Source organism: Mobula hypostoma, chromosome 25 (genome assembly GCF_963921235.1).
Source record: "Mobula hypostoma chromosome 25, sMobHyp1.1, whole genome shotgun sequence".
Taxonomy (NCBI): Eukaryota; Metazoa; Chordata; class Chondrichthyes; order Myliobatiformes; family Myliobatidae; genus Mobula; species Mobula hypostoma.
Genome location: NC_086121.1, coordinates 28,643,350 through 28,667,107, shown reverse-complemented (window position 1 = coordinate 28,667,107; position 23,758 = coordinate 28,643,350). Strand labels below are relative to the sequence as shown.

At 42.6% G+C, this 23,758-nt stretch overlaps 1 protein-coding gene across 2 annotated transcripts in view; it reads left to right on the top strand.

Annotated features, from left to right (window-relative positions):
- igsf21a (immunoglobin superfamily, member 21a) overlaps positions 1 to 23,758 on the top strand; it is a 433,141-nt gene that overhangs the window by 121,771 nt on the left and 287,612 nt on the right. Inside the window, exon 3 of one of the 2 annotated variants that reach the window (XM_063032904.1) lies at positions 9,883 to 10,004. In XM_063032904.1, the coding sequence (XP_062888974.1) occupies positions 9,883 to 10,004 (122 nt within the window). Of the gene's footprint in view, positions 1 to 9,882; positions 10,005 to 11,261; positions 11,334 to 23,758 lie in introns of those variants that run through there. The other variant, XM_063032905.1, reaches the window with a different exon arrangement.

Below are 23,758 nucleotides of genomic sequence, written 5' to 3'. Positions count from 1 at the left end.
CCTTTCCTGGTCACTGTGGTTAAGTGCCAAATTGCATTGTCCGTCATTCACTTAGCTGACATGAAGCCTTACGAAGAAATCGATAGCACCATTATTGGTAGCATCATTCAGTAGTCAGCACTTTGATCTACAGTAATATGTCATGATCCAACTTCCAACATAAAGCCCAACACGTACCATAAGAGAATAAATAGATCAGGAACGGGCCAAACGGCCTCATAAGCCTGGTCTGTCACCCAGCAAATTGTGGCTCAAACTCAGATGTATTGGAATGAGTAGATATGGTTAGATGAGGTTACTTAATCATCTGAGTAGAGTTCAGCAGTGATTTTTATGCTGCCTAGAGCCTGAGCAGATAATGTAGTTTTACCACTACTGGGTTCATGTTTGTGCCTTTGGGCAGAGTTCATCTTCAGGAGCTGTCTGCAGTGATACTTCAGAATAACATCTACATTTAAATCACTGAAAACATAAAAGAGTACAAAGCTCCCTGACGACATAAGGGTCAATCTTATACTTGAAAGCATTCTTTTATTACCATAGCCAGGACTGGATGAAGAATCAACCATTGTGTATTTATTATTTAAGTAATATTTGAGTGATCTTGTATGTATGTATATATATATATATATATATATATCAATCTTGTTTGCATTCTTGTTTGTTTAAGTAATTAATTATGGGTTATATGTAAAAATATGTTACTTTCATAAGCCATCACACTACTACGTGATACGTGCGCACCTCGCTTAAAGTAAACTCGAATTTAGACCCGCATTTCAGACTCCCATGTTTTCCCGAAATTAGTTTAATGTTTTGAAGTTACAAAACATAACATCAACCTCATCTGAAATTCTTCTATAATTGTTCCTTGATTAACTTGCTGTTGCTCATGACCCTTCTCATTCTTTATTTTGATATCTTTCCTCTCTCCCTTTCTACCGCACTTTCCTGCCCCGCCACACCCTGTCTATAGCTTATCCCCCTCTCATGATTTTCTCTTTCACTTGCACACACCTCTCTCACTCGGCACCCTCTTACTTATGCCCTTTTTCATATTTGTGACACTTTTCCTCTCTCACCATCAGAACAAGGATCACTCCTCCACATTCCTGAAACCCAGTGCATGAATCTCCTTTGCCAAAGGTCTCAGTGAAGGTTGTCGATCAATCTTCTCAATGTAGCAGAACACACTGCGGAAGCTACGAAGTGAAATCCAGAGCATTAATGGCAGAAATCTAAATGAAAATTCGAAAATGACTTGGTGCCACTGGTGGTTAATCAGAGATTTCCAAAATGATTAGCAAGAGGAATGCCATTTCATTAGGATCCATTAACAGCGAGAGATGAGGCACGAACAAACATAGCTTATTCAGGGTGCCGTTGGATAGTTTGTCCAGTGAGAGAACTCCGTGACATTTTATTTAAAAGCCAATTATTGGTTTCCTTATTTTTATCACATTAAGGTAAACTGGTGCTGCTATTTCATAAAATCTCCAAACCAGCCTGTTTTAAATGACAGCTTAGTGTATAAAGTTCATCTCTGAGACATCTGAAACCTCCCTCAAAGGAGGAGATGGAGAGGTGGTGTAGTGGCATCAGCACCGGACTTCGAGGCGGCTGATCCTGGGTTTGAACCTGGCCGGCTCCTTGCACGCTTTCCACCTGTGCTGGGCTGAATGTCAAGCTAGCAACTCGGCTTCGTTAAAAAGCAGTCAAAAATACTAAAGAAACTAAAAAAATACAGAAGAAATACTAAACAAGGTTGCTGCACGATGCGGCACAAGGCACGGAAGGGAACAGCTGCAGAGGAATGTAGCCACGGACTATTGATCAAGATGTTTTCTTTCTCTTTTTCCCTCTACCTCTGTCTTTTTTGCTCATTCTCCCCTTTTACTGTTCATGCTTTCTTTCTTTATATCATTTTCCTTATTGTTCAAGCCTTTGCTCTCTTATGTTTATTCCCTCACTGTCTACCTACCATTCATGCTCTCTCTCTATTATTCATGCCCATTCTCTCTCATGATCCAGCCACCATCCTCTCTCTTTCTCTCTCTCACTGTCTCTCACTCTCTCTCTCACTCTCTCTCTCTCTCTCTCACATCCATATTCTTTCTTTCTCTGCTGCCCACGTTGTTTCTGTAATGGCGCTGTCCCATCTCTATCACTTGCCTCACTATTTTGCTTGTTCTCATTCAGGCTGCTCTCCACTGCTGGTCACAAGCCTGCAAACTCTCAGTTCCACTGTGAAGTGCCTCAGTAGTTAATTTGTAATGGCCTGTCAGAAGATGAATGAACTCTTGCATAACACACACACACACACACACAAACACTTCTTCTTCAGTTGTCCATTGAAATCCGATGATGATGTCCACTCCTTTAACGGTGAGATCTTTGATGACTATACAGTCCTAACCTGGACCCACAAGCTCTGTTGCAGGTGGGACATGTATATGTGGTAGTGGTGGCAACCATGGCTGCGTTTCTCCTGGCTCTCTTCTGCTGTCTTCTGGTTGTTCTTTCCATCTCCAGAATACGAACCCCATCCCTACACAGCTGTTGCCAAGTGGTACGGTCAGCAGCAACATCCTCCAGCTCCTCAGGTCTTCCTTAATGCTTCCTAAAAGCATTCTTCATCTGATCCTTATAGTGCTGCAGCTGAGCGTCAACCATGATGTAGCTGGTCATATAACACTCTGCGGGGTAGCCAACATGGGGGCATCCTTATCACGTGCCCCAGCCACTGCAGCTGACGCTGGGTGATCATGGCCTCAACACTCCTGCAGTTGGTCTTTACAAGTATTTCAGTGTGAGGCACCTGCTCACGTCAGGTAATTCCCAGGATGCGCTGGAGGCAGCTTATGTGGAAGCGCTCCAAGGACTTGATGTGACGGCTGTAGGTTACCCAAGCTTCACAGCTATAAAGGAGGGTGGTGACACAAACTGTTTGGTATACGGCGACCTTTGTGGAGGGACGAAGGCTCCTGTTCTGAAAGACTCTACGCCGAAGTCTCCCAAAGGCAGCTGATGCCTGTTTAATGTGGCTCTGGATGTCGTTGTCAATGCCGCTATCCTCAGAGAGAGAATGCTCCCCAGATATTTGAAAGATGGCACTACTGACAGCTTTTCATCACCAACAGTGAAGGCAGGTAGAGTGGGTGGGACACTGGTACTCCATTGGCAAACCACTTCTGTCTTGGTGGTATTGATAGTCAGTCCCATCCTGCTGTACGCTCTCACCGCCACAGCAAGGACAGTCTGAAGATCCTCCGGAGTGTGGGTCACAGAGCACAGTCGCCTGCATACTGCAGCTCCAGGACCCGCTCTCTACGGAGTTTGGTGGTTGCGTGGAGCCTCCTGATGTCAAAGAGCTTGCCATCTAACCTGACGTCCACTGCCACACCACTGCTGTCTTCAATCTCGTTGTGGAGAAGCTTGGTAACACACAAGAGGAAGATGTTAAAGAGCACTGGCGCTAGCACACACCCCTGCCTCACCCCTGTGCGTACGTAGAACATAGAATACTACAAGGAAGGGCTTGGACTCTTGTCCTCCTATGGTCACCCGAGCAGTCATCCCATCATGGAACTGGCGGAGGATGTTAACACACACACACACACACACACACACACACACAAATCTATAATCAACTTTTAAGCCAGTCTGTAGAGCAGAGCAATTATATCCCAAGCATTTTTAAAGGCATTTGGCTGTGCAAACAGCCTGTCCCTTTTTAATAAATTAATCCCACTTTAATCATATCCCTTAATCCTTTCTCCCTCCAGAAAAAAAATCTATTTGTATCCCTAACCTATTTATCCTGTCAGCTTCAATCTCCACCCCCATCCCTAGCCCTAGCAATTTATTCCCCAGCCTTCTAGTTAAAATGTCCTTTTAGTTTCCCATCCCACGTCTATTTATGTTACTAGACCCTAGTGTTCCTCTGTACAAAGCCGCCACTGTAGTGAAAATATTTGAGTGAATTTTGTGAGGTTCTCAGCAAGTCAGGCAGCATCTGTGGAGGGAAATGAACAACTGATGGTTCGGGCCCTGTTCTGGTTTACTTTACCGAAATGCAATACCTTGCACTTATCTGAATTAAATTCCATCTGCCATTCCTCAATCATGTTGTAATCCTAGATAACCTTCTTCACTGTCCACTATACCAATTTTAGTGTCAGCCACAAATTACTAACTATGTTACCTACATTCTTATGCAGATTGTTAACATCAGTGATCAACAACAGTCCTAGCACCGATCTCTGCAGCAAACCGTTGGTCACAGGCCTGCAAATCTGAAAAACAATCCACTACCACCACTCTCTGACTCTGACTGCTTAATCACCTTCTCCTCATCAAAAGCTATCTTCTTGACTCTGATTTCTCTCATAAGCTTAGTCCGGGGTTCCCAACCTTTTTTCACGCAATGGGCCCCTAGCATTAACCGAGGGCTCCATGGACCACAGGTTGGGAACCCTAACTTAGACAGTACGAAGATCTCAGCTTCTTCCAATTGCACAGAGCTCATCTTCTCCCCAGCCCTTCACTGCTATTGCTGCTGAATAGCTTATCCATGCTGTTGACATCTGGCTTTGATTCCTCTATCTGCCTGCCATCCTTAAGTTTGTGCAGCATTTGACCACCTTGTACCTATCCTTCACCACGCCCAACAAAGGTTCAGTACTTCCCTTTTCGCCCAACCGTCCTGATGAAGGGTCTCGGCCTGAAACATGGACTGCACTCTTTTCCATGGCTGCTGGCTGGCCTGCTGAGATACTCCAGCATTTTGTGCGTGTTGCATCAAATTTAAAATCATCATTCATCTTCAAGTCAGCCCATGGATCCATCCCTGCAATCTTGCAGAGTATTTTATTTCCTGCTTCTTATGGTTCTCCTATTTTACTCTCTCATATGCTACCTTCAATGTCTCTACCCTTCCCTAAACCACTCACTCTACTGTCCCTCTCCATCCATCTTTAGAAAACCTCCCTCTGTAAAAAGCACACTTAGTCAAATATTCTAAACCTAATTGCTTGTATCTATTTTTCTTTCATCCCCTCCCACATTGCACCTTTGAGCATTTTCTACATACAGGGCTCAAGCCAAAGGTGTTGTTATATAAACACAAACTGGTGCTGTTATTTTCTCTCAGTAAGGGCTCTAATCTCTTTCCCATGATTAGGTGAAGAGGGCTATTCATTGTCATTTCAAATGGAGTTTAATTGTCACCCTAAATAGCAGCAATGTGACTTCTAACATTTCGATGAGATGGCAGATCCCTGGAGCAGAAAAATTATTAAAGGAGATTAAAACAGGGAATTTTATCAAGAAATATTGGAGGTCACTGTTGTGGAGACATTCAACATAATTATAGCCTGCCCTCAGCGGATGGAGGGAGTATGAGGTGGAAGAACTAAAGATCTGTCACAATATAAGCATCCTGAATGGGAGTGTGGCTAATCGGAGAAACTATTACAGGAAACAATTTGCGGTAATGGCAACCTATGTGGAGGAGGAAGTAACACACATCAAAGTTGCTGGTGAACGCAGCAGGCCAGGCAGCATCTGTAGGAAGAGGTGCAGTTGACGTTTCAGGCCGAGACCCTTTGTGCGAAGGGTCTCGGCCTGAAACGTCGACTGCACCTCTTCCTACAGATGCTGCCTGGCCTGCTGCGTTCACCAGCAACTTTGATGTGTGTTGCTTGAATTTCCAGCATCTGCAGAATTCCTGTTGTTTGGAGGAGGATGTAGGTGCTGCAGTTGAAAATGGATTCTGCAATGTTGTTGTGATACTATGAATTATAGATTTCTTGACATAGTGCTCCCAGCAAAGTCTTACATGATATAATGTGAATCTCACAATGAACAGTAAAAATGGAGTGGCAGTGATGAATTCCACACCCAACTTCACCTGATTAGCCAAGCTTCAGACTAACATCACACCTGTAAGAAAGCACTTCTGTTAATATTCCTCCAGCTTGATGCTCCAATTAATTTTCATTCTAGATTGTATAATTGGATGTGGGAGCAGGGGTAGACTATGTGGAGAGTTGATCAATCGTGGCATCATAGCTGATTCTCCAACTCATGTCTGTTTCCAGCCCTGTTCCACAACTAACTGAAGCAACAGCGTTTATAAACTTAATGAAGAGATGCAAAACCAGGTGGCCAAATTTGCTGATAACATTAAAATTCATGGCAGAGTTAACATTGTAGCTGGAAGCATTAATTTACCAAGAAATCTTCACAGGCTATATTTGTTTATTCATTGAGGTGCAACGTGGAACAGGCCCTTTCGTTCCTTCAAGCCACGACGCCCAGCAAACCCCCGATTTAATCTGAGCCTAATCACGGCACGATTTACAATGACCAATTATCCTACCAATCGGTGTATCTTTGGAGCGTGGGAGGAAACCAGAGCACCCGGAGGAAACACACACAGTCATGGAGAGAATGTACAAACACCTAACAGGCAGTGGCAGGAATTGAACCTGGGTCGCCTTTACTCTAAAGGCTAACCACTACACTATCATGCCGCCCACAAATGAAACAACTATGGCGGATAGAATTCAATGTAGACAGACTTTGAACCTGACTTGTTTAGCATAGCAGCTCCTCTCAGTTGTTCATAGTTGCGCTGAGTTAGGAATGAGGGAAAGATGTCTCAGCCACCCTTCACTTCAAACATAATGTATTCTTAAAATCTGTATCTAAATGAAGCACTTCAGCAGGAAAGCAGCATCCACCACCCAGGACGTGCTCTCTTTTCACTGCTGCCATCAGGAAGAATATTCAGAAGCCTCAGGACTCACACCACTAGGTTCAGCAACAGTTACTGCTTCTCATCCGTCAGGCTCTTGACTCAAAGGGGACAACTTCAGTCAACTTCACTTGCCCCATCATTAAAATGTTCTCACATCCAGTGGACTCACTTTCAATGACTCTTCATTTCATTTTCTCAATATTTATTCCTTACTTATTTATTATTATTATTTATTTCTTTTTGTATTTGTACAGTTCCTCCAGCATTTTGCAGGCTGATTGAACGCCCAAGTTGGGGTAGTCTTTCACTGATTCCATTATGTTATTATTCTGTGGATTTATTGCGTATGCGTGCAAGAAAATGAATCTCAGGGTTGCATATGGTGACATATATGTGCCTTGATAATAAATTTACTTTGGACCTTGACTTTGAATATACCAGCACGATAGCTCCTACAGCCTATGCCAGATATTTGTGTTTTAAGTCTCCTGAACTGACAGCTTCTTTGCCTCAGGGACAACTTTATCTTGCTAGGAAGTAGTTTACAACCCAATTGTGTTTTTCTCTCAGTCACATTCAGTAGAGAAAGTACAGGTGAGAGACTTTGAGGAGTCTGATCTGCCCTGTTCAGTCATAAAGTTGGTCATCAGATTTTGTCTACTATTCCCAATTGAAACTCCCTGTCCCTTTTCTGCTCACCATCCAGTCAGTACTGATATTGCTGTTACTGAGAGAGGTGATAAAAGGAGAGTGAGGATTGGACATGGCATCCAACGCTCCTGCTTCCTTCTGTTAAGGAGACACAAGAGTGCAGATGCTGGAATCTGGAGCAAAATGACAGAAGAAACCGGTGGATTAGGCAGCATCTGTGGAGGGAAATGGACTAAGTCCAGATGATCGAAAATGCTAACTGTCCATTTCCCTCCACAGATGCTGCCAGTTTTAAGTTCTTGATACCTGCATCAATTTGCCCATTTGTGAGAGACCATAAGTTGCAAATTCTATTCTCTTACAATGGTTTTAAACTTCACACCCTATGAAAGTGTGAATTTCGATACATAATACACCAGTGTTTCCCAACGCAGTCCCTCAGGGAAAGCATTAGGAACAATGACAAAAGGGTTAAGAGGCTTCAAGAGCACTGAAATAATTTGTACACAAAGTTTACTAAAATAAAATGTTATTTTAGTACCGTGAGACGGCACTGTAGCATAGTGGTTAGCACAATGCTTTACAGTACCGGTGACCCCGGTTCAATTCCCGCAGCTGCCTGTAAGGATTTTGTACGTTCTCCCCGTGACCACATGGGTTTCTGCCAGGTGTTCCATTTTCTCCTCACAGCACAGGTTGGTAGGTTAATTGGTCATTGTAAATTGTCCCGTGGTTAGGCCCGGATTAAATCAGGGGATTGCTGAGTGGTGCGGCTCCAAGAGCAGGAAGGGTTTATTCTGCACTGTATCTCAGTAAATAAATCAATAAATAAATGAACATACTTGACGTGCTCGCTGCCCGATTCCTGTTAGCAATCCTTGAAAAACCTGAGGACATCATCCAACTCATTAACAGGAAATGGTGTGACACTTTTTTGAAATAGCCTACATTTGTTATTACAATTCATAATTTAAGTCAGAATAACTAATGCCAAAATTAACAAAAGCATTTTTGTTGGTCCACAGATCAAAAGGGTCATAAATGACAGTCAGTTTGAAAAACTTCTAGTTGGATTAGAGAAAATTGCATGGGGGGGCAATCAAGGATGTTGTTCAAAATTTTTTTGGCAACTACAGAACATCAAACTACCTGCGGTTGGTTGACAACATGCTTCAAGAATACAAAACCATGTTACTAAAAATTCATCTTCTGCATTCCCATTTAGTTCTTCCCTGCAAATCTTGGCACTGGCAGTGATGAGCATGGTGAAAGGTTTCACCAGGACATTGTGGTCATGGAGATACGGTAATCAGGGCAACTGGAATCTATCAGTGTTGGCTGTAAGGAGACTCTGAAAAGCATGAACAAAGCATTTTTTGCTTGGTTGAACTATTGCAAAGCGTCAAATCCATTATGCAATTAAACACATTATATTCAATAAAAGTCAATTTCTTGCTTCTCTAAATTCTTATGCGATACAAGTAGTCTGAAATTATATTTGCATTCAGCTTCAAGTGATCTATCATAAACAAAAAAAAATTCTGAGGAAGCAATACTTGTGAAAAAATGTGTTGTCCGGTGTTATTATTACATGTACAAAAATACGGTGAAAGACATTTCTGTTTTGCAGTTCATCTAAACAGATCAAGCCACTGATAATTCTACTGAAGTATTAAAAAGAAAATAGAAGGCAGAATATAGCATACCATTTTAGAGAAAATAGATGGATAGATAGACAGACATACTTTATTGATCCCGTATGGGTAATGGGTAAATGAGTAAAAATGCAGTGAAGGAAGTTAAATAAGGTCCAAGGGCTACAACTAAGTAGACTGGAGATCAAGAGATTCAACAGTTTATCTTTTAGCATATGAGATGTCTGTTTACGAGTCTGATTGGGGCAGGATAGAAGCTGTTCTTGAGTCTGTTGGTATGTGCTCACAATCTTTTGTATCTTGGGTTAGAGGAGAAGAGAGAATGACCAGAGTGGTCCTTGATTATACTAGCAGGGTCCCATGCCATTGGTCCAAAGAGAAATCAATCCAGTCTCCCCTTCAGTTAATATACCCTTCTATCTCTAACTGATATCCTCTTCGTGCTCTCCTCCTCTTCAATGAATACCTCCCTTTGTTCTTTCTTTCACTCCGATTTTCAGTGTCTCAGTAATTTCTGGAAACTATTTGATAGAGAATTCTTTGGCAACGAAGACGCTCAGTAGAATTACATTATTTCTCTTTCTCAATGGAAAGCACTATCTTCCTGCCTTCGCATTCCAAGTGTAATGGCAGAGTTGCTTAGAAACAGAGATCCTCTCATGTGTCAACTCTAATATTCTGACTATTCTTTTGCTTTGCCATTTTCACTGGGGAATGTAAAAATGCCTTAGGTGCCGTGTGATGCTGATAAAAAAGACTTTCTAATTTTCACTCACTCATTGTTGACGCTGATGTATTATTCCTTGATACCAGGTGACAGATGGAGGAACTATCAAACAGAAAATATTCACATATGATGCCCTGTTCTCTACAAATTACACTCATATTGATGAATATCAGAAGAGGGAAGACTTGGTCTACCAGTCCACTGTGCGGTAAGTCAGTTCTACCTGTTCTCGATAATGATGGCCCTGCCTAATTTACACAGAGCAAATCACTGCTGATAGAATAGATGAGAAACTATCATGTAGGGCTGGCTGGTGGCGCAATGACTTCAATGCCGGACCCGGGAGCGGAGGTTCCCGGGTTCGAAACCAGTCGGGTCTGTCCCGATTACGCTTTCCATCTGTGCCGGGTGTAGTGTCGAGATCGCAACTCGACCTTGTAAAATAAAGGGAAAATACTGTGAATATGTCTGTGTGAGGAATGGCACGCCACACAGTCTCTCTCTCGCTCCGTGCCTTGTAAAAAGCCATGAAAAAGACATCATCACGGATGCACGCACGGACACGCAGACGCACATGTGCAGATGCACACGCAAAAAAAAAGAAAGAAACTATCGTGTTATTTTCAGGCAAAAGCACCTGTCATAATGTGATCATCGATGTTTTGGAAGGCCATTTACCTCTGCTATTTAACAAATAAAAATAAGCTTTCAAATCTCTCTGATATAATTGGTTCCTCATTCCACCTCCAAATCTAGCTGGACATAGCTGGATTTGTGTGAAAGTTCTTTCTCCTCTTTTTCAATAAGGAAGCAGATAGCAGCTGCTGTAATAAGGTGATGCCATGTCAATCTCCATGGAACTTCACATCGAACACTTGTCACGTCTAGGGTTCACATAAGAAGTATTCATTTGGTGGGCATGTACGATCCAAAATTTGCTGGTCTTTACTTCAACAAAGATTGAATACTCAAGTGAAGAATTTTGATGAGTCTTCAACTGGAAGACTACTTTTAACCTTCATCACCAGAACTCAAAGAAACATTTATTAACCACGTGGAACAGAATCACCAGAATGACCCCAATGGTTACATAATGAGGACAGGTCTGTTTTTCTGAGAGTTCAAAGTTAAGAAGCAATTTAATTGGGGTGTTTAAAATGATAAAGGCATTTGCTAAAAAAAATTACAGAGAAATGTTTGTTAGGGAAATCCAGAACAAAAGGGAATAGATTTTAAAACAGAACTAACCATTTTCAATGTGAAGCATATATTTTCGTAGGATGAAGATATTTGAATGGCAGAATAAGCACAATGGGCCGAATGGCCTCTGCTTCTCACTATGACTTGATTTAAGCTTATCTCCTTTGGGTATAAAGCCAGGGCTGCACTTGGCAGCATGTTATTTGTAATCAGGCGCTCTCTCAGCACAGGGAACATATTGCACAGAACCTTATCCTGTCACACTGTGGTCAGCTTGTGGCCGGCTTCACCTCTCCATATAGATGTTTACTGGGAATTGTGGCTTTCAGCTCAATCAGTGAGTAATGCTGTTTTATACTCTGGTTCCATTCTCTGTGGGATTCCCTTTAATGTGATTGCTGGGTAGGTTTTGTGAACGGGGCTTCTTGACACAGATAATGTGGGGAAAGGAAAGGAAGTACAAGACATGAATTAAGTACAGAGTTCTTCCTTTGTGCCAGTTTCCCATCCCCAATTCCAATGTTGCTCACTAAACCAAGCCTTTCATTCCCTCCCATCTTGGTGGGTAAAGAGCCCATTCTGGACTCAAATCATAGCAGGCCATGACCAAATTAGCATATTCATAAATATGCCTCCCTACCAACCATGTGACTGGAACTTTGGAACGAGTCTTGTAGGTGCCGAGTTGCTCTTTTGAGTTGCCTGTTTTGATCCAACACAATGCATATCTGATGGTATTTCAGCATAGCTACCACAGGAAGAAACAACCTACACCACATCAGATGTGAGTGACTGGCCTGATACCACCCCCTCACCACCTCTGCTCTTTGCCTCCAAACTTTGTGAAAGATGGAGAGAATCCAAAACAATCCCTGTCATTATTGATTAAACACTTCTCGCCTCACAGCTTGACAAATTTGATTGTAAGAATTATTTGATATTGGAGTGGTGATGAACTGATTAAATTTTCAGCAAAATCCAATTTTTACTTCGCAGAAAGATGTCTGAAATACTTTTGCTGGCACTTGATCTCCTCTGTGTGATGGATTTTGATAATTTTCCAAAGTGTGCTGTTGAGTTTCATCCTCGCCTGATTATGATATCTTTCTACAGTAATTTCTGACAGTCTGGACAAAAATATGCACAACAAAGTCCCGATTATGTTATGGGTCAACAGTGATCAACGGAGAAATGATCAGTTCATCAGAATCTCTTTAAGCAAAGCTACTTTTGAAATCTAATTAGGATACTAACTCAAGAAGTCAAATTTCAACACTAATTAACTCTTGACATTCCTAATAAGATGGAGCTTGTACAGGAATTGCCAATTTCTCTGTAGTAGCTGTTAATTGCCTTAGATAATCTTTCCTATTACCAATCTCTAATTTTTTTTCCGTGCGCTCGTGTTATTCCTCTGTATTTTTCATCTTGCCTCAAAAATATAAGCCCCCATGAACTTCATCCTTACAAAGAATTTCTATGTAGAAATACTCTATGCCATATTATCATATTTTCTTATGAAACCCCTTTTTACTGGGTGTCTCTAGAGATGTGGCTCGTTAGCCCCTCATTAACCACCACCAAACTCAGCAGAGAGAAAACCAGCTTTCTCAGACTCCATACGTTTAGGGCCGGTGGGACTTGGGTCCCACTAAAACTGGGAAGCTGGGATGTCTCACCTACCTGAACCCTGATCTGTGTGACTACTGTGTAACTACTGCCCCATGCAATTACCTATCAGCAAGAAATAACAGATCATACACTGCATACAATTATAAAGAAAGTATATTTATGAATGTTAATGTAACCAAACTGTTATTAAAAAAGAAAGGGAAAAAAGGAAAAACAATAGAGCCCAAAATAATTAGAACAGTCATATGTGCACAAGTTGGAGCTCAAATCTTCCAAAAGCTGATGTGTCTGATGTATTCACAGCACCAACTCCTATTCACCAATCACCGGTACGGCTTCTCCTCTTGGACTCTATTGACTTGTGCATTCCCCTGGGATTGAATCCCTCAGCCGGATCTTTCGAACTTTTCTCTTCATCTCCTGCTGAAACGACCTCCACCCAATGTCCATCACAAAACCTCTCTACCCAGTGTTCTCTAGAACCTTCTCCCAATTTCACCATCCTGATTAGATGACACAACATTCCTAAGCATGAGCGTCACAACCCCTTATCTTTAATGGTAACCTAAACATGACCAGCAGAACACACAGCTTCTACAGAAAGCCATTTAATGAAATACCTTACAATACTAGCAGTAAAAGCTTAAACAGGGGGTTGCACTCTACCCTCAGCAAAAATAGTCATGTCCTCATGACTTTGAAATTTACCAACCCATCATTAATAACAGTTTTCAAAGGAATTTTGTGTCATGACCTCCGATCCATTTGTGACATATCTCACTAGGGGGATAGATACAACACTCTGTTCTCCCGGTGCATTAGAGGCCAGCCTATCTGGGGGTTTCCTGACTCTTTGAGGACTCCTTATCCCATCTTCCGCTTCTTAAGTCTCAGACACTCCTTGAAATCCTTTCTGTCTACTTGGAGAGGCCTTCCCCTGTTTATTACTTATGCCCTCCTGTCTCTCCACTGATTCTCTTTCTGTTCTCCCACTTCGACACAGAGTCCTCCTACTAGCTGTAGGATCCACCTCAGGCTCTGGGTCAACACACACATCCTGTCCTTGAGGTAAAAGGTGGTTCTGACTGAGAATTTTGCCAGGCCCATAACTGTCTTCTGGTTTCACCTCTTCCAGGGTGGACCTGAGCACTATGAGATCATCAAGGTACATCACTACCTCAAGCAAGTTTCTCCATGAAATGTTGGAAAGTAGCTGGTGCTCCTAATATGCCTTGGGGCATTCTTTCAAGTTGAAAGAATCCAAGGGGACATATGAATGCCGTCTTCTCTTTGTCAGCTTCACTCATGAGGATCTGATAATACCCACTCCTTAGATCCAGCACACCGATACATTTCACTCCACTCAAGCAGGCCAGTGCATTCTCGATCCACAGAACAGTATACTGGTCAGGGACTGTATGTTGGTTCAGTGTTCGATAGTCAACATACATTCGTACATTCCCATTCTTCTTCATCACTGCTGCTATGGGTGACACATAGAGACTCTGTGACTCAATGATAATCCCAGCTTCCTTCAGTTTCAGCAGATGCAGCCAAACATCCTCCACCTCTGCTGGTGCTAATCGCTGAGCTCTTTCTCTGAAAGGGCTGTCCTGTGTCACTCAGAAGGTGTGACGAGTCTCATCAACCCACAACAATCTTGTCAGCAGAAAAGCCATCTTCAAACTTTAACATCTTCTCCAACAGTCTCCACTTCCAACCCTCAGGTACCAGGGAGTCATCAAAGTTGAATGATTTGATTGTCAACTTGCCTGATCCAGAAGATGGTCTCCCTCTTGGTTTCCTCAGAGGGAAACTAGACATTTACTGTCACTGTTAAAAGATGTGCCATCGGCATCCCCTGCCTGAGGGTGGCCTCTTTCTCTGAAGTGTTCCTGACAATCACTGTCATCCTGTTTACTTGTACAGCTGATGGGCTCTGCAGTTCAGGCCTCACCAGTACCCCGACAGGTGAGTGTGACTCCACTTCATGGTCTTCCGGAGCACCCACCAGGTGGGTCTCTGCATCAGGCATTCAGGGAAATCTGGGGTTTCCCATCACTCTAGCTACTTCCCCAGGCTGTAACATGATGGGTTTGAACTGGGTATACCACACAGTTCCTCGTTTGTGCTCATCATCCAGCACTTTCTTGAAAACAGCTTTGAACACCAGTGGATGGACAAAATTTTCAGAAAGCTCTCTGCAGTTCTTTCCTTGCAGGCTCCCACTTGCCTCCTCATAACAGGAGAATTTGTTCTCACAAGAATTGAAGCATCACCCTTCTCAATCAATTCCGGACAGACCAACACTAACATTTCAAGGGCCTCAGCTATTCCAACATTTGCCTCTGAAAACTCCAAATTCAATGACAAGTAACTATCATACGGGTAGTCATCAGTACTAAAGCCCCAAAACTCTAGGACACTGAGTGATGTCAATGGTAAATGTATCAAATACTGGTTGTAGAAAGATCTGTACAGCAGAGTAACCCGAGATCCTGTGTCAAGTATAGCTCTAGCATAAATACCCTCCATTAGTAGGGATACACTGGAGCTTGGCCCCACTAACCTTTCAGGAATAGGGTTTCACCCTGTGGAATATTCTTTGATACATTGATTGGAATATGTTCTCTCTGAGACGTCAGGCCGTAACAGACAATAGCAGTTGCTCTCCTTTTCTAGGGACCCCGTTAAATAACAGCCCTCCATTTAGTACATCCCACCAGCGGGTCCAGCTCCCTCTCAGCTTTGTCATGCTTGGTACAGCACCAGCCGATATCAACTGAGATACCTCAGCTCTAAAATCTCTCACGAAGTCCTGTAAAGCCCCCGCCTGTGTGACATCAGGGGTCACTTCGGCAACAGAAGCTACTACCGAGGACTGTGCCCTGCCGACGAGGGCCTCCCGCTGCTCCCCATCACGTTTTCCTCCTATCTACTTCCCTGATCAACTCAACAAACGAGGGAGGGGGCACATCCTATGAGACATTCAGAGGCTTAAAGCAATCACATCACGTGACTGTGTGCCCTTCACCACTTGGTACATCATATATCGATTCACATGAGCCAGTTGAATGGCCCCTTCATTCTGTAAGCAAACCAGCTGTCTCCCTAGTCGAAAAATGTAGGCAGGAAATTTCTCCCCTTTCTCCTGAAACAAGCGCCTAACCCCGTCATAAGCTCCATTGGGTTTCCTGTCATGCCACAAATGCTTTCTAGTGCTTGCATGTAGCTCGCAGAAGTGGCAAATGGGTTCTCTGGCTTTAAGAACTTCACCATCTCAGCAGCCAGACCTTTTAGATTCTCTACCAGTTGCTGTCTTTTCACAGAGCACTGCCACTCATCCAACACCTGAGATACCTGTTCCGCCCAAGTCTCATATTTCTCCTCCTAGTCGGGGGTGGGCTTCACTCCTGAGAACATTCTCACTCTACGATAACTTTGACTAACCACCTGTGCACTTTGCCATTTATCCACCAGGGACATTATTGGTGACGCCAACTTAGAATCTTCACCCCTCACTGGAGGACTCATGACAAAACTCCCTCCCCTTTCTCTGCGGAAATGAGAGCAACCTGTCTTTAAAGTCCTGCCCTCAGCTACAGGAGACTCGACTCCCAATTCAGTACCCTCAGCGACACTCCACTCTTCTCTGAGAGTATGGATGGCCCATGACCCTGCCTCTCCATATACCCCAAGAGTAACAGGCAGATCCATTCCGATCATGTCATTGGTAGTTTGAACTAAAACGATACCATTGCCCACCGTTTAGTCAAACTGCCATTTCATGATCGTAACTTTCCCTAAACTTAAAACCCTTATCAGCAATTCATCTGGGCTACGGATATCCACCCCTCAAAGTACAAGCTTTAGTTACAAGTGATCTTTTTGAATTGCAGCAGTGCTTAATCACTTCCCCAGGCCAGTGGTCCCCAACCACCCGGCCGCAAAGATATGCTACCGGGCCACGAGGAAACAATATGATTTGGCGATATAAAACGATATGAGTCAGCTGCACCTTTCCTCATTCCCTGTCACACACTGTTGCACTTGGACACCGCCCCCCCCCCCCCCCCGGTTGTCCGGTCCACAAGAATATCGTCAATATTAAACTAGTTCGCGGTGCAAAAACGGTTAGGGACCCCTGCCCCAGGCAATAGTTTAACACAGGCTTAAATACACAAACTACTTAATCAATTCTTTGAGCAATTGTACAGTATTCGCCAAATCAAATCCCGGATGAGCCCCCACAATAAAACTCCCTTTTACCAGGCATCCCTGGAGATGCAGCTCGTTTGCCATTTGCTAACTGTCATCAGACTCAGTGGTAAGAGAACCCCCTTTCTCAGACTTCGTACCTCTCGGGTCAATATGACTTGGGTCCCACCAAAACTGGGAAGTTGGGTTGCCTTGCCCACCCGAACCCCAATCTGTGTGAATACTGTGTAAGTACTGGCCCCATGTAATTGCCTGTTGGCAAGAAGTAACAGATCACACACAGCATGCAATTATAAAGAAAGTATATTTATAAATTTTAACTGAACCAAACAGTTATTAAAGAAGAAAGAAGAAAAAAAGAAAAAAAAACAAAAGGGCCCATCATAATTAAAACAGTCAAATGTGCACAAGTTAGAGTTCAAATCTTCCAGAAGTTGATATGTCCGGTGTACTGACAATGCCAACTCCTATTTACCAATTGCCGGTAGGACTTCCCCTCTTGGACTTCATCAAGTTGTGCATTCTGTTAGATCGAATCCTATGGCCAGTTCTCTAGAACAACTTCTTTCTCCATCTCCAGCCAAAAAGACATTGACCCACCTCAGTGTCCATCACAAAACCTCTCTGCCCAGCGTTCTCTAGAACCTTCTCCCAAATCCACCATCCTGATTGGATGACACGGCATCCCTAGGCATGAACATCACAATGACCCCTTATCTTTAACGGTAATCCAACCACAACCAGCAGAACACACTGCATCTACAGAAAGCCATTAAATGAAATACCCTTCAACATTAGCAGTAAAATCTTTAGCAGGGCATTACACTTATGACATAGAAGGACACCATTTCCACCCTTCAAATCTAAGCCATTTTACAGAGTAATCCCATTCTCTCACTAATTCCCCTGTAACCTATTTATTTTTTTTTTACATTTCCATCAATTCCAGCTCTGGATTTTGCCATTCACCTGCACGGTTTGTCGTGTCCCATGAACTTACCAACCTTTACATTTATCATATGTGGGAGGAAACTGGAACACTGATGCAGACACAGGGAGAATGTACAAACTGCAAATAGGCATCACACAGGGTAAGGATTTTGAACTTGTATCACTGGGACCGTTCAGATGCATCGTCTAGTACTGTGACTTTCTTTTTCTCTATCTACCTCCCTTACTCCAGCCCCCCTCCTACAACCCACAGGATTGAATCACACAGTACATCTTCTGATACAAGCCCTCGGCCTCTTTAATTGACCTCTCTACCTCACTCTCTCTTTCAGGAGGGTCTTCAGGAGGTGGTGACTGCAGTGCAAAGGCTCCTAGTGCAGTGCAAATCTTCAATAGTTGCCAAATAAGATAATTCAGAGAATAGTTTTTAACCTTGCGTTATTGATGGCAGAAACACACTGCCAACTGGCTGTTTGCCAACATTGACAGAATGACTCTAGGTAGCAAACTGTGAAGCAAAGAGTTTCAGTGAAACTGTTTTTACTTCTGTATTGTGCCTTCATACAATCAATCACGGTTATTGAAAGTCCTTATGATTTGCTTAGCTGTCCTTTTGTTTCAGGTCCAAATGCCAAAGGCTTAATTTTTGTCAGTTTCTTTAAAGATATTGTTGTGTTATTTTACAATCATCATTTATCAAGTGGAGACAGAATTGTCATACCTTCCATAGGTGAATGGTTCACTGATCCTTATTGAAGATGTTCATACTTGAAGAACAATTATAGAATGGAAGAAACCTTATGGCTCAGAAAGAGGCCATTCAGCTCAAAGTGTCTGTGTCCATTAATAATCCTTCTACTAATTCAATCTTTGTCTCTGTGCTAAGCACAATAAGTTTTATATCCAAGACTCACATAAATTTAAATGATTTAATTAAGGCTAAGGGAAAGTTTTCAGAGACATAAGAGATTGCAGATGCTGCAAATGGAGCAACATACAAAGTGCTGGAAGAGCTCAGTGGTCAGGCGGCATCTATGGAGGAAAATGGTCAACCGAGCTTTCGCAGTCAAGACATTTCAGTAGTCCAGATGAAAGGTCTCAACCCAAAATGTCTACTGCCCATTTCCCTCTATAGATGTTGCCTGACTCGCTGAGTTCCACCTGCACTTTTTATGTTGCCTTAAGGCTGATTTATACTTCTGCATTAACTCGACGCCGTAGGTACGAATAACTGTGATTGGTTCGCTTGGTAGCATTGCATTTCCTCCTACGCTGCAATAGCTTCCCATTGGGCGACTGAAGGGCAGGGAAGGAACTCTGGCTGCAATGCTTTCCATAAAGCTTTACAGACCTCCGAAATTATGGAGGACACATTTCGCTTTTACAAGAAAAGGCGGTCACTTTAAACTTGTTCACCCTGAAAAAGACTACCATGACCATGAAGCCTTGCGCAGGCAGGTGCGTGCGCATGCGCGATGTGCCCGAATTGCAGAGCAACACAGACATACCAACGCACAAGTGAAAATGCTCACAATGCACTTAGGTCACTTGCGTAGGTTACAGCGTTGAGTTGACGCAGAAGTATAAATCAGCTTTTAGGGTTCCAGATTCTGGTTGTGCCTTTGAACTGTTTCCCTGCCTTTGAAAGTGGGAGTCCAACATCTTTCCAAGAAAAAGGAGTATAATATGTTAATATGGTGCCAGTGAACAACTTTGGGCAACATCTTCCAGATTTTCTTGTTGCCGTTTGCGCAATTTGTTTTTCGCATGGGGGGGGTGTGTTGATGTTTCTTGTTGCCATTTGCGCAATTTGTTGTGTTTTTTGGTGCATGGCGGGGGTGGGGGATGGGTTGATGTTTTTCATTTCATGGCTGCCTGGAGAAGTCAAATCTCAGGGTTGTGTATGGCACACATACTTTGATAATAAATGCACTTTGAACTTTGAAAGCAAAGACCTGTAAAATGCTCTACATTCAGTTTCCTTTCTTGTTCCAAAGATGTCTTTTACACCAAATGGCCCAGATTTTGCTTATGCTGACACTTGGGACTGTGAATATTAGTCATGCACATACTCGGTTCATATCTGGATGGCTGATCCTTCTTGGAAGGTGTTTGCCGAGCTTTGCATTGTAACTGCTGGGCTGTGCAACTTACACAATAGCCAGAAAATCCTTCATCAGACGGCAAAGTTACACCCCCAGCTGTACCATCTGTCAAGGCAGCCATGTTCCGTCAAAATCATTTGAAACAAAGTGAAATTTGAAAGTTATCAAAATGTTTAAAATATTAAATTGCTTAATAATGCTTGAAAAAATGTTTAAATTAAAAGCGTGATTGCAAAGATAAAAGATTAAAAAAGCAATTTTAATCTTCACAGCTGTAAAAACTCATCCAAATGCAGGGATACACAAATCCTACACCAGATCTAAACACATACAGGATTCATAAGCAGATTCCCCACTATTAGTGTAGGAAACTTCTGTAATTCTGCTACTAGATTTGATTTGCTGGCAAAATTATGTCATGTAGGACGCCTGTGTTCAGATATGCATGGACAGATGTCCTATTTACCAGCTTGTTCTTAAACTAAAGCCTTTAACTACAGTACTTATGATATGAAGATTTTCCAATACTGAAATAGTATTCCCATTATTCCTTTACCAGAGGTGGTTCATTACTCACTGCTCCTATACTCTGGTTTGGTGTACAAAAAAGAGCTGTTTTTCAATTGTGTCATTTGTGCTTCAATATTTTTCCTGATATTTTATTACTTCATTGATGTAATTTTACTGTTTATTCCCTTGCTCTATCCCAAAGAGTTCAATGCCATATTTTCACATGGAAGTAGAAGGAACCCATTTTGTCTATCAAGTCCGTGCCAGCTCACAGAGTAATCCCATTATCCTCCCTCCACTCCCCACCTCTCTCCCCACACCAACCTTGCTGCTAATTTTCCATGTATTCTATCGTCTCCACATGACCATCAATTTTTCCAACACCTGCACAAAGGGCAATTTACAGAGGCCAATTAACCTACCAAACAGTGCCTCCATGAGATGTGGAGGCAACTGGAGCATTGGGGGGAAACTCATACAATCTCTGGGAAAACATGCAAACTCCACTCAGACAGCCCCTGAGATCACTGGAGCAATTCTATGAGCTGCACCAATGTACTCCTCTCAAATCGTTTCTTACCAGCACTGAAAAATTGGGATCTACCCCAATTATTTCTGTTGTTTCTACCAAAGTTCAAAGACCACTAGCTGGTAAATGTTTCATATCTGAACATTAGCATCGTACATTAGATGACAGATTCCCATCAGCAAATCACCATCAAGATCAACAGTGGATTGTCTACTTACTGGAATTCTCTACATTTAGATTTTTGTTTCAGGTGCTGCTCTGCCTCTTGAGTTTTAAACACTTCATTCTTTCCTCTCAATATAACTTAAAAATACTGCAGGCTATGTTATCCTTCTCCATGAAATTTTTTCCACATAATAATTGGACCAGACTGCTCTTTTTGTGTGGAGAAAGTGGTTTAAAGAGGATTGGAGGGAGAAGTAGGGTTTTTTTCACAGACAGTGGCTGACTTCTTTATTTCGCTGCCAGGGGTGGTGGTGGAATCAGATGCTATCACTGCATTGCAATACACAATAATAAAAACTGTGAATATATATAAAAGTTAACTTAAATAAGTAGTGGAAAAAAATAATGAAGTAGTGTTCATGGGTTCAATGTCCATTCAGAAATCGGATGGCAGGGCAGAAGATGTTGTTCCTGAATTGTTGAGTGTGTGTCTTCAAGGTCCTGTACCTCCTCCTTGATGGTAGCAATGAGAAGGGGGCATGTCCTGGGTGATGGGGGTCCTTAATGATGGATGCCACCTTTTTGAGGCATCGCTCCTTGAAGATGTCCTGGATGCGGGGGAGGCTGGTGCCCATGATGGAGCTGACTGAGTTCACAACTTTCTGCAGTTTATTTCAATCCTGTGCAGTGCCCCCCCCCCCCACCATACCAGACGGTGATTTAGCTAGTTAGAATGTTCTCTACGGTACATCTGTAGAAATTGGCGAGTGGCATTGGAGACAAACCAAATCTCTTCAAACTCCTAATGAAATATCGCCGCTGTCGTGCCTTCTTGATAGCTGCATCGATATGTTGGGACCAGGATAGATCTTCAAACAAGTTGACATCCAGGGACTTGATATAGCTCACTCATTCCACTTCTTATCCCTCGATGAGGATTTGTGTGTGTTCCTGCGTCTTACCCTTTCGGAAGTCCACAATTAATTAAGAGACGTTTAGAGAGATACTTGAATAGGCAAGGCACTTTGAATTGCCGGGTTGGGGAAGACTTTGCTTGCTTCTGGGAGCTGAAAGAATAGTAGATGGAGTTTGGTGATGTCTCAAATGCAGTAGTGAACAGTGCGCCATGAAACATGACAGCAACCAGCAGCAGCCTGGAATGATCCTCAGGCTTGGAAACTGAACTAACTGTAAGTGTAAACTCATGGGGCAAAGAGGTCTTGATATGCTTGTGACTGTATTTAATGTCTTAGAGCACACAGTGTTGTGTACTTAATATTTCAGTACTATTTGAGCAATACCGTAAGTATATTGTTTGATTAAGCATTCTTTCTGTTTTCATAATTTATTATGTGTAGCATGTAAAAGGACGTGTATGGCATACGTCGTATGGGTGCGCCTCACTGAAGAAAAGAAACTAAGTACACACATTGAACTGGCTCACGTGTTTTGCTTTTGGTCAGTTTTTGGAGTTACAAAACTTAACAGCAGATCTCAGTAAGGACAAATACAGTTTGAGTGTCATAGGGTCAATAGATGTGCAGTCCTTTATCCCTTTATCTCACCAGATCCATACCAACAATTTAGCACTAATCCAATTTCCCTGTACTGAAATCCTTCTATGCCTTGCCTATTCGGGGGGGCTCCCTATATGTCTGTTAAATGCAGTAATTGTATCTAGTTCTGCCACCTTCTCTGATAATGAGTTCCCGATCTCAGCTACTCACGGTAAAAAAAATTTCCCTCCAGTCCCCTTTAGCACGTTTTCCCTTTACCATAATCCTAAACCCTCTTGTTTTCGATACCCTGAAAGACTATTTACCCTATCTACATCTCCTATAATTTTATATATCTCTTTCAGATCACCTCTCAGCTTCCTTCTGTCCAGGGAAAACAAGCCCAGGCTTTCCAATCTCTCCACACAACTGAAGTAACATCCTGGTGAACCTTCTCTGCACTCTCTCCACATAATCACACCCTTCCTATAGTGTAGTGACCAGATCTGCACAAGTTTAGTTCAATTAACATTTTGTAACGTTGAATCACCTCACACAAAATTTTATGTTCTATTCCTGCTCCCCCCCCCACTATGAAGACAAACATACCATATGCCTTCTTCACCTTCCCATCAACCTCTGTTGCTACTTTAAGGTTGCTGTTGAGACTTGAATTGCAAGGTGCCCCCGTTTATCGACTTTCCTTGGGGCCCTACCAATAACTGTATATGTTATGCTGCTATTTGACTTCCAAAAGTACAACATCTCACAGCTGATAGCATTAAGTTCCCTTGCCAACACTCTTGCCTAATGTTCCATCTGATCTATATCCTGCTGTAGAATAGATTACCTTCCTCCCTATCCATGACACAAGAACATTTCTGGAATTACTACAGTAGTAATGTGGTTGTTCTGTAAATAGACAAGAACTCCCATTTTTCACCCGTGAAGTTGAAAATTTCAGAACTGATGAATTTTGCATGTTGCAGTCCATTTAATGTCACTTTGAGGAGTTTTCGGCTGGGGAGTGAAAATACTATCAAAAGCAAGGAAGCAAACTTTCCAATAGGTACAAAGTGCAAATATCTGCTAAAATTCCACTATCCCAGTTTAACTCAATTTTCACCAGCAGAGCACAGTCTGCTAGAACCTTTTT